We start from the raw sequence: 14,854 nt of genomic DNA on the forward strand, positions 1-14,854 counted from the left end.
GGGAAGGAAGAGGACATGGCTGAAACCTGTGTGCTCTCTGTGTTGGGGGATGGTGCACAGGATTCTGGTGAGGCCATTCCTGAGTGCACTCCCTTAGGGAAATTGAGTGTGAAGCAATGGAAGTCAAGAGAAATGACGTGTGAAGGAGGGGGGAATGGTCAGCAGGATGGGGTGCTAAGAGGTCAGGCAAGATGAGTGCTGAGAAGTGTCCTTTGGATTTGGCTCCACAGAGTCACACTTGACCTTGGTGAGCATGCTGGCAGGAAGCCGAGGGGGTGGCACTAGGCTGCAGGGGCCTGAGGAGTGAGTGGGAGGCTGTCAGTGGTCCGGAGTGATTAGCCCTGAACCTGGGGGGATAAATGGATCAAAAGAATCTTCCTGGAATAGGACTGAGATGGGGGAACCCCAGGAGGAGAGTTGAACATGGGCCAGGGCCTGGACACCAGCGTATGGGTGTTTGCCCAGAGAATGGCCCTCGGTTCATTTGTGTGTGTGGTTGTGTGTAGCAGGGAGGCCTCACCATCCAGGTTGAGTTGGCCAGTGTGTGAGGCGCCAGGGAAGCCCTGGGGTTGGGGGGCGGTGAGGGGACTGGGAGGGGGACTGCCACTGCTTCGGCTCTCCCTGCCGACAGGCCCCAAACAGCTCAGATTCAAAAACAAAACAGGCTTTTAAGATGCCAAGTTTGATGAAATCTGAGTGCTGGAAGAGGTGGGAGTTTTCTCAGAAAAAACTGAAAATCGAGACTGAAAGCTGCAAAGGGAGATGGGCTCAAGTCTCCCCAGGCCCCACTTACTGCCTGGAAGCCTGGGGGCTGGGGGGAGGGCTGGGCTCTCTGAAGAGTGTGGGGGGTAGGGGTGTCTTAGACCTGACCCTGCTAAGGATGAAGCTGCCTGTGACAGGCCCTGGTTGTGTGCAGCGGTGGGGCTGGGGGCGGGCAGCCTCATCACCCCAAGGAGCCTTCATGGGTCCCTACATGTTTCCTGTGTGTGCCCCCAGGTGCATGTTTCTCAGCATACGTGCGTGTCTGAATGCAGGTCTCTACCTGTGTTTCCACGTCCATGTGCATTGCCTCTGGATCTGCGTGTGTTTCCACAGGTGCCTGTCACTGCAGGTGCCCCTCACACGCACATGTAGGTTTCTATTTCTGCACCTGTCTTTCTCCATGTTTATCTCTGTGCTCCCTGGCTGTGCATGTTTCTAGGTATCTGTTCAGAGACAGGCCAGCACTCACACAGGTTAGGGGGGAGGGGGTGTTGGCTACAGACGGCGCCACCCCAGGGAGTCTGTGTATGTGTGTGCCAGTGTATGCCTGCGTGCACACAGCAACACCATGAAGCTGGGTAAACATGGGTGAGAAGGTCGCACTGACAGCCGGTGCTGCCTGCCCCAGGACCCTGCAAGGCGTCTCCATCTGTCAACTTCCCTGGTGCAGCCCCCTCCCTGTGGCCCAGACTCCGCCTCAGGCATCCCAGGCTGAGTTGGACAAAGAGACCTGTGTGTGCTTTTTTAGTGGACCTCAGCAGCCTCCCTCCCCCATCATTGCAGCCAGCCTAAATCAGTCCTCCCAGACCCCGTCTGCCCTGACCCTAGCCTCATCTATTAGAACCCCACCATTTGCCTTATTAGCTCCAGGCAGACATTCCTTCCTACTGTCGCCCCCTCTCCTCCCACAACCTTTACTCAGACAGTCCTCCCCTTCTCTGGCGAGCTTTCCCTGCCCCCCATGCTCAAGTGTATCCTACTCTTGCATCTCCCTCCTCCAGGAAGCCACCAAAATAGCCAGTGAGCTGTGGGGTTGAGCTGATACCGCTCCTCCACTGCTGTGGGACCTCAGCCAAGCTCCTACCCTCTCTGAGCCTTCGGCTTCTAAGCTGTTGCCCCCGCCCCACACACACACCTGTCATCTTCCTCTGCTCAGCAGGGAGGTAGGGAAGGGGTCAGGTATCTCCACTGAGGTATGCAAATGCAGTTCACTGCAGGAGCCATTCGTATGCGGGCAGTGCTGGTGGGCACCCCACAGGCCAGCACACTTCGCGCAGGCAGACCCTGGGATATGTGTGCATCCTAGGTGTATGTGCTGATCAGATCCACCAAACAGCTGTAAAATCTTGGGCTCCCCAAGTCCTTTAAGCCCCCATACATCCCAGAGAACCTCTTAGCAGAGGATGGAGAGACCTATCCCCAGGAGACAGACACTGCAGATGCCTGCTAGGCAGGTGTAGGATCTGCCCAGACGGTGCTGCTGGAGACACCGGGGGAGGTGGGGGTGGCAGTGGGGCAGGGGATGCCAGATGCTTGTCAGTTGAGAGAAAAGGAAACCTAGGACAAAGGGTTCCCAGGAGTTGGGGACTGGGGTCCTGGGAGGGAGTGCGGCGGCTCCACCCAGGCCAGGGTGGGAGGGGCGGCTGCGCTTCACCGGCAGCTGCGCGCCGCGAGGACTCGGCCACGCGCAGCCTTCCGCCGGGCGCCCGCCTCACCGCGTTGCCACGGTTACCGCCCCCCGCCGGGGGAGGGGCCGCTCCCCTCCCGCTCTGCGGCCCCTCCACCCACAGAATAGGTTTTGAGGGGAAATACGGCGTGACCGGTACCTTCCGATGCGGGGACGTGGGTGCGTGCCTGCGGGTGTGCACGTGTGGGGGGCAATTGGGATCATTTTGCTGCAAATAAAAACGCCGCGGTTTGTGTGCGGTGGTCTGCGGTGGAGCTGCTGAGCCCCCTCGAACCGACAGAGGGCGTGGTGTTGGGGTGCGCCTTTCTGGGATGGTGGGGGGGCTTTCCCAGGACCAGCCCTTCCTCACCTCCACTAACCCCACCTGGCATGGGTTCCCATCACCGCCTGATGATCCCAGCCCCACCTCTCATTTAGCTGTGTGACCTTGGGCAGATTTCTAGAGTTTTCTAAGCCCCCCTACCTCCTTGCTCATAGACTCAGAGGGTTTGGGTGAAAATTAAATCATTTTGTAAGGTATTCTATGCAGTATCCGGACTGTCTATGCAGTGCTCTGTGAACATGACCTTTTATCCTCACTTCCATGCCTCACTTTCTCCCATTGTTGAGGAGTTTGGCATGATCATGTGACGTCAGCCTAAGGAGTTTGCCTTGGCCTTGTTTAGCCTGAGTGGTCAGACCCCGTCCGACCCAGCTCCTCTGTGTATCGGTCAGTGAAGGGGATGCTTGTGCCATTTCAGTGGGCACCTTAGGTCACTGCACCAGCATGCCCAGTGCTCGGCCTGGCCAGACTCGCGGCGGGCTTCCAAGAAGTCTGCTGTCCTTGGCTAATTTTGAATGTGCTGAAGGCCCTGGAGTGAGTGTAGAAGGAAGAGACAGCAGCAGGTCACTCTTGAGGGTCTGGAGCCCTCCTGTGAGACACACTTCCCCTCCGAGAGGAGCAGAAATACAGCCTTCCCCACTCTGCCTAGAAACCTACTTGGCACGAGGGACTGGCTTTTGGGTCCCGCTGTTTTATGGACAGCTCTTCACACATGCCAGTTTGAGGCTCTGGCAGCAGTGCCTGAGGGATGATCTGAGCCAAGGACGGAGCCACTGAGGGCCTGATAATTGAGGGAGGAAAATTAATTGTCCTTAATTTGGCATAAATCCCAAAGACCTTCCCCGTGTTAGGAATTCAGAATAGATTCTCGGGACATGGGGCTGCAAATGTTTGTACTCCTCCCCTTCTCCTTGATCAGTACCTTGCTGCTGGAGATGGGGGCCAGTTGACTCCTGTACCCTTATCTGCCAGGTTCTTCTCTTCCTCCCCCCGCCCTTGGTCAGGGGAGCTGAGCAGGTAGGACTGAGGTATAGGAAGAACTAGACTGGTGCTGTGGTGGACTGGGATAACTCCAGCAGCCCTGAGTGCCACCCCCCAGCTGCTGGGGAGGCCAGAGGGGAACCTGGGTGTCAGGCCCTACCTGGCCATCCTGTGAAGGCAAGAGGCAGCAAGGCCAAAGGAAGTTTCTCCCTGCGCGGTGCATCCCAAGTCATGCTTCATTTCCATCCTCCCTTTTCTTTCTGGTGATTACACATTTTCCCTTTTAAAAATCAGAGCTGAAAGTCAGGGTACTGTGGAATCATATTTACAGCCAAGGAGATGCTGTGTTCATGTCCAGAATTTATAGGGATGAAGGTAGAGGGATGTACTGCCAGCTACCAGGAAAGCCTGGGCAGGTGAGACTGAGCTGGCAATCTTGCCGCTCCCTAGTCCAAGACCCCCTGTCTCGATGGAGCCACTGTCCCTTTGGGGTGTCCCTGGCAGCTGGGGCCTTGTCAGAGCCTTCCCCGCGATCAGGCAACAGAGGGATGTCTGGTCCTTCCTTTTAGGGCTCCGTTCAACTTCCTCTCTTGTCTACCCCCGCCCCCAGTCAGTCCCCCTGCATCTCTGGGTGTTTCGAGAGAAGACCAGTCCTGCCAGCTTATATGTTCTTCCCTTCTGAGGAGCTATTTGTCTTTCCCTGGCACAGGAGCCTGATTTCAGCAAATGTTCCCACATGCCTGTTTGTGCTGGGCTTTCAGGAGGGAGACTCCTGGTCTCCCCCACCATGGAGGTCCGCTCTCCTTCCAGAGGACTGTTCCCGTCACCAGGGGTCGGGTCTGGCATCCACACTGGTGGAGAGGCTCTGCCAGGTGCTCATACACATTGTCAGTATGGTACCTGTCTGCCCCAGTGGTACAGCCCTTGCTAGTCTTAATAACCTCAGCTCATTTTCACTGGGTGTTGATTCTTTGTCAGGTGCTCTCCTGCACCTACGTGCATTATCAGATGTGGTTCTCATAATGGCTTTACAGGGTGGACACTTGAACCCTGTTTACAGATAACAAGGGAGACATGGAGAGGATTAGTACCGCACCCACAGAGCTAGTTAGTGCTGAAGGTAGGGGCCCTGCTTGGCCTGTGCTAGTCCAGCCCCTCGTGCTTCCAAGGGTGAGGAGTAGGCCTTGCCCCAGACCCCAGCCCCGCAGGGCTGACTCAGGAGTCCATGTGCAGTAGGAGTGGGGGTGTGCTGCTGATGTCTGTTTCGCTTGCTCCTGTGGAAGTGACTCCTCCGTGAGCTGCCAACTGCTGGCAAGCTGGAAGAAGACTGCCAGGGAGGAGTTTTACCTCCGCTCATCAACTTAGGTGTCCTCATGAGCTTTTTTTATCTTCTTAGCCTCCACATTCTCAGACATGGTCCCCAGGCCTGAGTGTTCTCATAGGGCCAGGACTGAGGGAAGAAGGAGAGTCAGGGTCAAGGCTGCAGTAGAGAATGGGTCAGGGTCAGGACAGGGGGTCAAGGTGGGTCAACGGTAGAAGAGGGGTAACCCAAGACATGGGGTGTGCCATGCAGTGGAGCGGAAGGCTGATGCACTCAGTGGATGGATGCCACAGCCCAGACAAGGAAAAGGGGCCAGATAGCATGGAAGCCTCCAGGCAGAGTCGTGGCTGTTGATGCTGCCATGTGAGCTGTGGGACCCCACAGCCCAGTGTCCATTTAGCATTTTCTGCTGCAGCCAGCAGAGCATCCATCCTCTTTTTTTCTCAGGACCCAGAGATAATGCTGACATCTTCAAGTCTGAGGCATTGCTTCGCAGACCTGGAAATGCCTAACAGGGCAGGGTGGGTCCCCTGCAGACCCCTAGCCCTGCAAAATGGCAAACCCAGGCAGTGGTACTCAGTTCCTCAGATGGGGACAGGCGTCATGCTTAGGTAGATGTCAGGGATCAGGAAGAAGAGTCTTGATGGTCCCACCCAACCTGGGGGTCTGGGGAAGCTCCCATGAGGGGGTACTAGTGGGCTGACAGTGCCATCCCTAAAGTGTCCATCTGCTCTTTATCTACAGAGGAACAGTTGCCCCCCGGGTTCCCCTCCATCGACATGGGGCCTCAGCTGAAAGTGGTGGAGAAGGCACGCACAGCCACTATGCTGTGTGCCGCAGGTGGGAATCCGGACCCCGAGATCTCTTGGTTCAAGGATTTTCTCCCAGTGGATCCTGCCACAAGCAACGGCCGCATCAAGCAGCTGCGTTCAGGTGAGCAGAGGGCAAGGGTGAAGGGACTGCTCGGACTTCAGGAAAGGTGTCTACCAGAACCCGGCTCGGCCTGCCCTCTTGGGCCCGGGTGCTTGGGAACCACATGAGGCCTCAGCCTGGGGCCCACCTGCCAGGGCTGAACAGAGGGCACCCAGTGGCGCCACCAGCCCACATGATCCAGAAGGAGAGCTTGGCAGCAAGGGCTAGTCATCCACGAGTCTTTCACCTTCCTGAATTGTCACAATCCAGCCCTGCTTCTTGTATGAGTGTGGTGCCCAGCGTGGTATTGGGCTGGCCACAGTGCTCTGTGGGCATTCACCCTCCACCTTCCCTGTAGCCTGGCCCAAGAGGAGGCCTGGGTGCCACTTCTCTTTGCTCCTCCAGACAGCAGGGCTTGGCTAGTGAAAACAGGCCAAAGATGCCTGATTCATCAGACTTCAAAAGACTGGGCCTCTGGGGCTTGGAACTGGGGGACGTGCTGCTGTCCCTCGGCCGTCAGAGCCACCTGTCTCCTTTGGATATCTCAGTCAAGCCAGCTCGGAGCCCCAGGAGCAAGGATGCTGTCGTGACCAGGCGGGATGTGTCGCCCCGTTGATCGATCTGCCTGCGAGACTCCCGCCAAGATAATTGATTCCGTTTTGTGGAAATGGTGCAGGCAGGAAAGGAGGCTTGGAGTCCGTTTGACTGCATTCTGCATCTGCCACCAGCACAGGTTGGACCTACAGACTGGTCCAAAAGCCCTCCTGCTAGCTGTGGGATGGTGGGCTGGGACAGACTACACTGGCCGGACCCCTGCTGACCCAGCTGCCCACCAGCTGTGTTGTCAACCCCAAAGGAGGACTGGACTCCGCCTCGCTTAGGCCCCTGCAGGCTTCAGAAGAACCCCTGCCCCTCCCTGGGGCGCCAGCCTCTCCCCACAACACCCTCCAGGTAGTTGCCCCTGTGGTGCCCAGGGGAGGAGGGAGAGATGAGCCTCTCAGCAGGGGCAGGATTCTGGCCCCAGCCACGGCCGCCTGAGACAGCCTACGAAGTGTTAGCTCATTTAATTTAATTAAAACTCAACAAGATGGAGGCAGCTGTAGCGCAGTTAATTAAAACAGCCATAATCAAGGCAGGAAACGGTCCGGCAGCATTGGTGGCCGCTGCCCAGCGCGGCACAGCAGTCAGCATAGCTCGGCTCCTCTGAGTTTCCCCACAATCCCCCAGGCAGACTCCCCAAGCAGCCAGATGGCCTTCCCCGCAGGCCTGACCTCCGCCCTGGGATGGCATTACTGTTCGTGGCAGCAGTTCTGGGAAGGCACGCTGTCTCGCGCACTCGCTCATCAAGTATTCATGTGGGACTTGCCGTGTGCCGGGCCCCGTGCCACCCATTCAATGCCCTGTATATCTGCCCCTGCCCGTCACTCCACTAAAGGCTGTTCAGCCTCTTTGTACTCCGAGCAGCAGTCAACACCCTCCCACCTTCTCGATCACACACTCTTTCCCACTGCTCCCTGACTTCCCTGCAGGAAACTGTGAGCCCTGCCCTCATCCATACGTGGAGCCTTTCCTTGGCCAGCTCACCCTCTCTTAGTTTCAGGTATCCACGCCACACCTGCAACTCCCAGTTCCATCTCTCCAACCCACACACCTTACCTAGCTCTAGACTAAAAAATTTTCTTGTATCCTGACCATCATAGGCAGCCGTGCCCATCTGCTTTGATCCTCTCTCTGTGAGTGACAGTCCCCCTTCCTGAAACCTGGGACATACCCAACTCCTTCTGCAATAGGGAACCACCAGATCCTCCTGATTTGTCACCTGCTGAGGCTGTAATCCCAGGTCACCAAGCACAGCCCTCCCTCACTACAGGTTCTCCTTTGAATCCATCCTCCAGCCCTGGCAGAGTTTCTTCCTCATATTCCTCAGGCTCTGCAAACCTCAGTGGCATCTCATTGTCTCCATGGTCAAGTGCATGCTCCTGAACAGGGCACACAGGTCCCTGCGCCACCTTTATCTCATCAGGTTCAGCTACACCACTCAATGGCTCTGTGGCCTTTGTTAAGTTATTTAACTTTTGCGCTTTGGTTTTCTTGTCTTTGAAAAGGAGTTACTGTGAGGTGTCAGAGCTTTAGTTTCCTGTCTGGCATTGGGAAGGGTGCCTTGAACAAGGTCCTTCTTACCTCCTGCCTTTCCCCCACTTGCACTGAGCCACCCTGATGCTATCCTGGTCCTCTGCTTATGGTCACCAGGCCTGAGGCTTACTCGTTAGACAGCTTTATGTTGTCATTGTCAGCTCCACTTGTGCTCAGTTAAGCTGGGCACTCTTTGTAGGTCGGGCCTGCCTCCAGCTCCCCTTTGCAGCACTCCTACCGGTGCCCAGCACAAGCCCAGCTATAGGGCAGGTATAGGGCAGGTATCTTGAGCCCTCATCGTGACTGTGATCTTTGACTTGTCCTGTACAGTTCCTGCTTCCCGGGTCCAAGGAAAACTTCCTTGTTTGACCTCTGCTGCCGCCTGGAAGTGTGATCCAGATGGCACCTTAGGGTCCTCAATAGCCCACCTCTGCAATAACAGACGGACTTTCTCCCCCATCTTGCGTGACCCTGGCCCCTGGGCTTGACCACAGTAACTGCTGCCTCTCCCCTGCTACCCTTTAGAAGGATGCTGGGCCATTCATTCACATTTTAAGGGCCATGCCTTCATAGAGTGGAGTAGACCCCAAGCACTTGGCTGTTTACAGGATCATCAGTTTACACATCACTGACATTTTACAAAGTGCTTTCCTGCCTTTTATTGCAGTTGATTCTGCTACAACCCAATGAAGTAGGACAGGCTGTGATTATCGTGCCCACTTTACATCTGAGTTAAGGGGGTCACACCTGGAGATCCAGGACCTGGGAGTTCCCCTGTGAGGTCACCCTGGGGCCTTCTGGTATTATATATGCGAAACTGGGGGCTGGGGAATGGCTGGACCCTGCTGGGGCCCACAGTTCCATCCTTTCCAGACCTCAGCCCCTCCCTGACAAGTATACAGCCTCCTCAAGCATCTGCAGGCCAAGCCATGGCACATGCAACCAGGGCCCAGGAGCCCTGCTCAACAGGCACTTCCTCACCAAAATGACGAGGCTGGCTGCCACAACTTCAAGAGTCTGTTGGGGAACTTGAACTTGAGACCTAGAATGGGGAAGCTCAGGGAGAGTGGAAATCAAGTCAGAGGCAACCACTGTTGCTGGAGCAAGTGGGAACCGACTCCAAGTGGGGCTCAGAGCCCCCTGCAAGATCCTGAGAAGAGCTGCTGAGCTGTAAGCTTTGCCAAGCCTGGACAGGTGCCTGCAGAGACCTCCTGTGCTTGGCTCATCCAGTGCCCAAGCATTCGCACCGCCATCGCCTTCAACACAGAGGACAACCTAATTTGCCATGTCCACGCCCCCTCCACTCCAGAACATGGTCTCCTTCCACAACCCAAGACACCTGAACTGAGACTGCGGGGCCTCAAGAAGAGATGCAGCATCTGGCTGCTGGAGGGATGCACTGAACCCTGTGAACAGAACCAGAGGGGAATGCAGCAAGTCTCCAGGGCAAGCCGAAGGATGTACAGTCTCCCACACTGCGGGCGGCCCTAGCCCAGAGTGGAAAAGTCAGTCTGTCCCCTGCTCTCTGCCCCACCATCGGCTGGGCGGGCCCAGAGGGCATCCTGGCAGGGTGTGGTCATGATGTCCCTTTGGCCTGAGCTCACTGGCACCTCTCAGATGCATGAAAATGCCAACTCCTAGAACCCCCTTCAGCCTCCCACACTTGTGAAATGAAAAAGGCAAATGCTTCTTTTAGTTTGGTGGGTATTACTCCCCTGAGAGGTCCATGTCAGGTTTTGGAAGAACTGAGGCCAGAGCTCGACATCCCGGACCATCTACACTGCCTCCCCTCCCAGGCCACGTCCAGACGTGGAATAGACCAGCTGTGTTGACTTTGGTCTCAAGACCTTTCGTAGTAAGCAGAGGGCCTTAGAGCTTTTGTTTGTGTGGGGTCTGTCTATCAATATTTGCCATATTAGCTATTAAGATGGAATAATTTAAATATTTTATTAATCCACTTTAAAATTATTTTTAAAGCCCATTACAAGTAAGCATAAATAATATTTTTAATGAAAAATGATTTTATTTTCTAAAACAGTGAGAAGAGCAGCATTGTTTCATACTTTTACAAATCTCTTTAATTTGGGGCTTAATAGAAGACAGCTGGATTCTCATAGCTGCTTCTGTGTTGCGTTTATTGCAATGTCACATATCATGGAGCCTCTGGAAAACTCCACTGAATGTTCATGAGGGAGTGAGAGTGAGAAAGGCAAGTTATTTCTTAGTTTTATGAACATGATTTTGACCTCATGATGAAAGGGTCTCAGGGACCTTGCCTGGACGGTGATGATTCTTCCCAGCAGCCTGCGCCTCACACACAGCCCATGTCCTGACAGCTGCCTTTGGCATTCCAGTCTCTGGGTGTGCGGGAGGCAGCCCATCCCATGGAAAGGCTGTGATACAGACAGACCTGGTTAGTGCCTGCCACCTCCCAAGTTACGTGTCCTTGGACTTTGGACAACTCACTCAATGTTCCTCAGCTCCTGTGTGCTCATCCACATGTGGAGATGGGTATTTCCTCCCAGCAGGCGTCTTCACTTTCAGTCAGATAGCAATTGATGTTTGTCTCTTGACATACTCCTCCACTCCCCAGAAGTGGGCAAGAGAGGGACAGGGTGTCTAGCTCTGGACTGGACCTGTCCACAGGCCCTCACTCCTCTGGATAAGGCTGTGGTAGGAGAGGGGACATGGGCACAAGTTCAGAGGAGGCACCTGTTGGGAAGGGAGCCTCTTTAAACCCTCCCTCTGGGCTGCAGAGACCCAAGGTTACAAAGCACTGAATGGGCAAGGGGTGGGCACTGGCCTCTGACTCTCCCATTCAGGTTGGGGGGCAGCTCAGCAGTCAACTTGGTTTTAGCAGGAATGAGGGGGGTTCCTCCACCATCTGCCATTGGGTTTTGAGTTCACCCCAAATCCACAGTGGCACTGGGCTAGGGTATTTGTCAGGAGACCTGATCTGGCGGCAGCCTGTGACAAGCACTTCTCCCTCTAGTCTTTCTTCTGTCTGCTTACATGCCCTGGTTTGTTTTGGTAAGTGCTTTGCTTTGAAATCTTAAGCACCTGTGGAATTTGTGTGGCCCTCCAAGGTGGGGCTACTCTCTTTCTTCACATTCCCCTCCATTGGCTTCAGCCGGCAGGGTCTGCAGGAGCTTTGACTCACCTTCCTGGTCCCTCTAGCCCTGCTGACCCCTGCCTCCCCTCCCCCTCCTTGGAGCAGTGCCCGTGACCTGGGAGTCACAGCCTCACTCAGCCGGGCTCAGTCTGGTGCTTGCTCACACATAGCCTGTGTCGGCCTAACCCAGGCCTCAGTTTCTCCATGTATTTAAGACCCTTTCTCCATGTTTTAGTTTATCTGATTTGGCTTTTTGTGGCTTTCTTTCCTTTTGTACTAATGCTTCTCTCTGATCTTATTTGCATTCAAATTACCTCGCCAGGTGGTTCACCAATCAGAGGTAAGAATGCTGTCCGTGCATCTCGCCACGCCACGCCACACCACACCTCGCCACCGCCGTCACCACCACTCCATCCCGTCCAGTCCGTCACCTCCCCCATCCCCATCCTGACCTGTCCAGCCTCCTCATCTCCAGCTCCAGCTCCTTCAACACCACCGACCACCACACACATCCACTTTCGGTCATTCCCTCCTGTGGACTCATCCATTGCCAGTCTGGATTTTGGAGATCTCAGCAGAGCCCCACCTGGGGGACAATCAGCTCCCCCTTCCCTCTTTCCAGGCCAGCCCCACAATGTGGGGACCCCACTGTGAAGCCAAGCCCTAGTCTCCAAGACTGGCCACTTCACGTGAAGTGGGGGAGCAAGCCCAAGCTTTACCTTTCTTCCTGAGAAACTCCTCTGGGGGCCCTCAATTACTATTTGACTTCCCCTTAACATCCTGACCCTAGAATAGAATGAGGACCATCCCATAAATCCCTCAGCCCATCAAACACTAGGAGGAACATTCAGTTAAGACCTTAGTGTAGATCCCAGATGACAACAGAGAAATAAACAGGATCCTGTGTAACTGGCTCCCTGGCTCATCAGCCTCTTGCTGCTTTCATGCAGCAAAGCACAGTAGCTGGGACTTCAAAGCCAGACTCTGGACTCAAAAGATCCAGGTTCAAGAGTGACTCACAATCTGTGTTACCTTCAAAAAATTGATTGATTTTTCAGAAGTCTGTTTTCTCCTCTTTCAGTTGTGGGCACAGCCCCACTTCATAGGTGCTGAGAATGAGGGTTTGAGCAGTCTGGCACAGCAGATACCCTGTAAAAATGGTTGCTCCTGTAATGTTTTATTGACATCATTTTCTCCCCTCCTGTCAGTGTTTTTGGGCATGTTAGACCTCAGAGTTGAGGGCCAGGGTGGTCTCAGGGTAAAAGTTGGGGTTAGTAGGAACAGCTCTTCCTCTGGGGCACCTTGTCCGTCTCTGAGGATAGAACCAGCCCTCTAGATGGCCCACCTGTGCTCTCAGCCTGTTCTAACTCTTCATGCCCCTGCTGCTGGGTTTTGGTAATTGGGGGGTTTGTATACAGGTAGGTCTCTACACAGCGTCTGTTGGGTGCCCTGACCATTTCTGACTTTCAGCACAGGAGCGCCTCTGCTCAGGACAGGAATCCTACTCACCACTTCCTGCTCCCGCTCATGGCACCTGCCATCAGGTTTCCTTACACCCCTGATCTGAGCTGACTAAATGCCACCACCACCCCCCACCCCAGCGAGGGGCTGACCCCCACCTATTTGAACAAACATTATCTGTAACAGTCTCCATCCATCCCATGAACATGTCCTGTTGGGTGCCCATCAGGGCTGCTCTCACAGGAGATGGGTATTTGGCATGTGCCTTGATGCCCCATGGGGAGGGCTGAGGCCAGGACTACAGAGCAGCTCAGTCCTTTGTTCTCTCCTTGGGATGGAGCCTGTGTATCCCCTTCACCCACCTCCAGCTCCCCGATGTTCATGGTCCTTCCCACCTGGGTCTGGATGCTGGAAGAGGGACATGAGGCAGCTTGGACCTGTAGTGTCCCTCCCCTGGGGCCCAGGTCGTGAGCGCATGGCTTGGAACTCTTCTGTGGCGCCTGTCCTGTCCAGTCAGGGGGGTGTGGCAGGTTCTGTCTGTCCTGTGTGGGTGTGACCAGCAGGCAGTCTGGGCCCTGGGAGTGGTGGGGGATGAGGGTCTCTGGCTGTTCCATTCTGAGGTGGTTTCCAGGCTGTGTCCTGTGGGCTAACTAACTGTCGGTTGGACTGTCTTGTGTGGGTGTGATTGTCTTTTAGCTTGTGGCAGGGGTGGGGAGTGTTGCTTGTGCCTCAGGGTGTTACTGTCACAGACAGCTCGCCCGGTATGCTCTCGTAAGCAGTTTTTTCAAGGGTTTATTGTCGGGGCTGGCAGTCGAATGGTTTCACCTCCCGCTTCGCCCCCATCTTGGGTTTCCCCGGCTGGACCTGTCAGGACTGGTTGTGAGCCCAAGTTTCCTCCACTCTCTGTGAGGGTCCTTTTCAGCTGCCCTCCCAGTCCTGGCTCCTGTCTGTCCGTCTGCGGCCAGAGCAGCCCCTCAGGGCGCTGGCCCTAGTGGGCGCTCCAGCCTCCATTAGCCTCCTGAATTATGCAGAAGCTGTGGTGGGTCGAAGCACTTTAGCGCGACCAGCCTAGGAAGGGGAAACAAAATGGGTGGGGCCAGCGGGGTGGGGAGTGGGGTGGGATTGGGGCTGTGAGCAGAGGCTGCTGGGCACCAGGGCAAGCCCCTTGCTTCCTGTGAGGTTCTCGTGGGGCACAGACTTCCAGGCTCTTGTGCCTGAGGACATTGCATGCTTTGTAAATGCCAGACTGGGCCAGTAGGGCCTGGAGCATCAATGGGAATGTTCACTGGTTCTTCCCACTCCCCTCAGCTCTGCTTGGAGGGGTGGACACTCCGTGGAGCAGTGGGCAGTGGGTAGAGCCCCTGACAGAGCCAACAGACCCAACTGGACTGTTGGGCTGCAAGTGCGCCAGAGTGCAGCCCTTGGCTCCAGCCAGTAAGCCACTGGGCTCCTTGGGAGAGATCCAGGAAACAGCAGCAGCACTGGGGTGTGGCCCCCATGTCTGCAACATCTGGTCATCACAAGCCACAAGTGCCCATGCCCCAGGCCTGACCTCTGTCTTTGTGTCCCTACAGGGGCCTTGCAGATTGAGAGCAGTGAGGAGTCGGACCAAGGCAAGTACGAATGTGTGGCGACCAACTCCGCAGGCACGCGCTACTCGGCCCCCGCCAATCTGTATGTTCGAGGTAAGGATTCCAGCAGTGCCCGTCCTGTGTCCACCGAACTGAGCTGCCGCTGCCGGGTGTTGTGCCAGAATCCCTGGTATGACACACGGGGCTGCCGTGGCCCAGTCTGTCCTCTTTCTGCAGCAGCAACCAGCTCCCACTAGGCCGGCTCCTAATGTCCGCCGCTCCTTTGCCTTTCTCCCCTGCAGGTCCTTTGGGAAGCAGCCACTCTTGAGAGCATTTGTATCTCTTGTAGGTCCTGCCACGTGGGCCCAGAGGCCCACGGGAATCTAGTCTTCCAAGCAGTTGTGTGTGTGTGTGTGTGTGTGTGTATACACATGAGTGAGCAGGCACAGATTTATGTGTGAACATGTACACACCAGGCTGACCTTCCTGGAGTCTATCCTGCCTTCCCCAGAAGGATGGGCTCCAGGTCCACTATGACTCCAGACCTTGGAGCAGTCAGGCCTCAGAAACAGGCCAGACCAGATCTTCCTGG

The 14,854-nt window shown here is 55.5% G+C and overlaps 1 protein-coding gene across 3 annotated transcripts in view; it reads left to right on the plus strand.

The window, feature by feature from the left end:
- Window positions 1-14,854, plus strand: part of PTPRF (protein tyrosine phosphatase receptor type F) — an 82,491-nt gene that overhangs the window by 27,929 nt on the left and 39,708 nt on the right. For all 3 annotated transcript variants that reach the window (XM_037500359.1, XM_037500360.2, XM_054691678.1), the window contains exons 6-7: window positions 5,818-6,006; window positions 14,266-14,376. In XM_037500359.1, the coding sequence (XP_037356256.1) occupies window positions 5,818-6,006; window positions 14,266-14,376 (300 nt within the window). The remainder of the gene's footprint in view (window positions 1-5,817; window positions 6,007-14,265; window positions 14,377-14,854) is intronic.

The sequence above is a fragment of the Talpa occidentalis genome, unplaced genomic scaffold, assembly GCF_014898055.3.
Source record: "Talpa occidentalis isolate TD23 unplaced genomic scaffold, MPIMG_talOcc4v2.1 talOcc4.9, whole genome shotgun sequence".
In the NCBI taxonomy this organism is placed as follows: domain Eukaryota; kingdom Metazoa; phylum Chordata; class Mammalia; order Eulipotyphla; family Talpidae; genus Talpa; species Talpa occidentalis.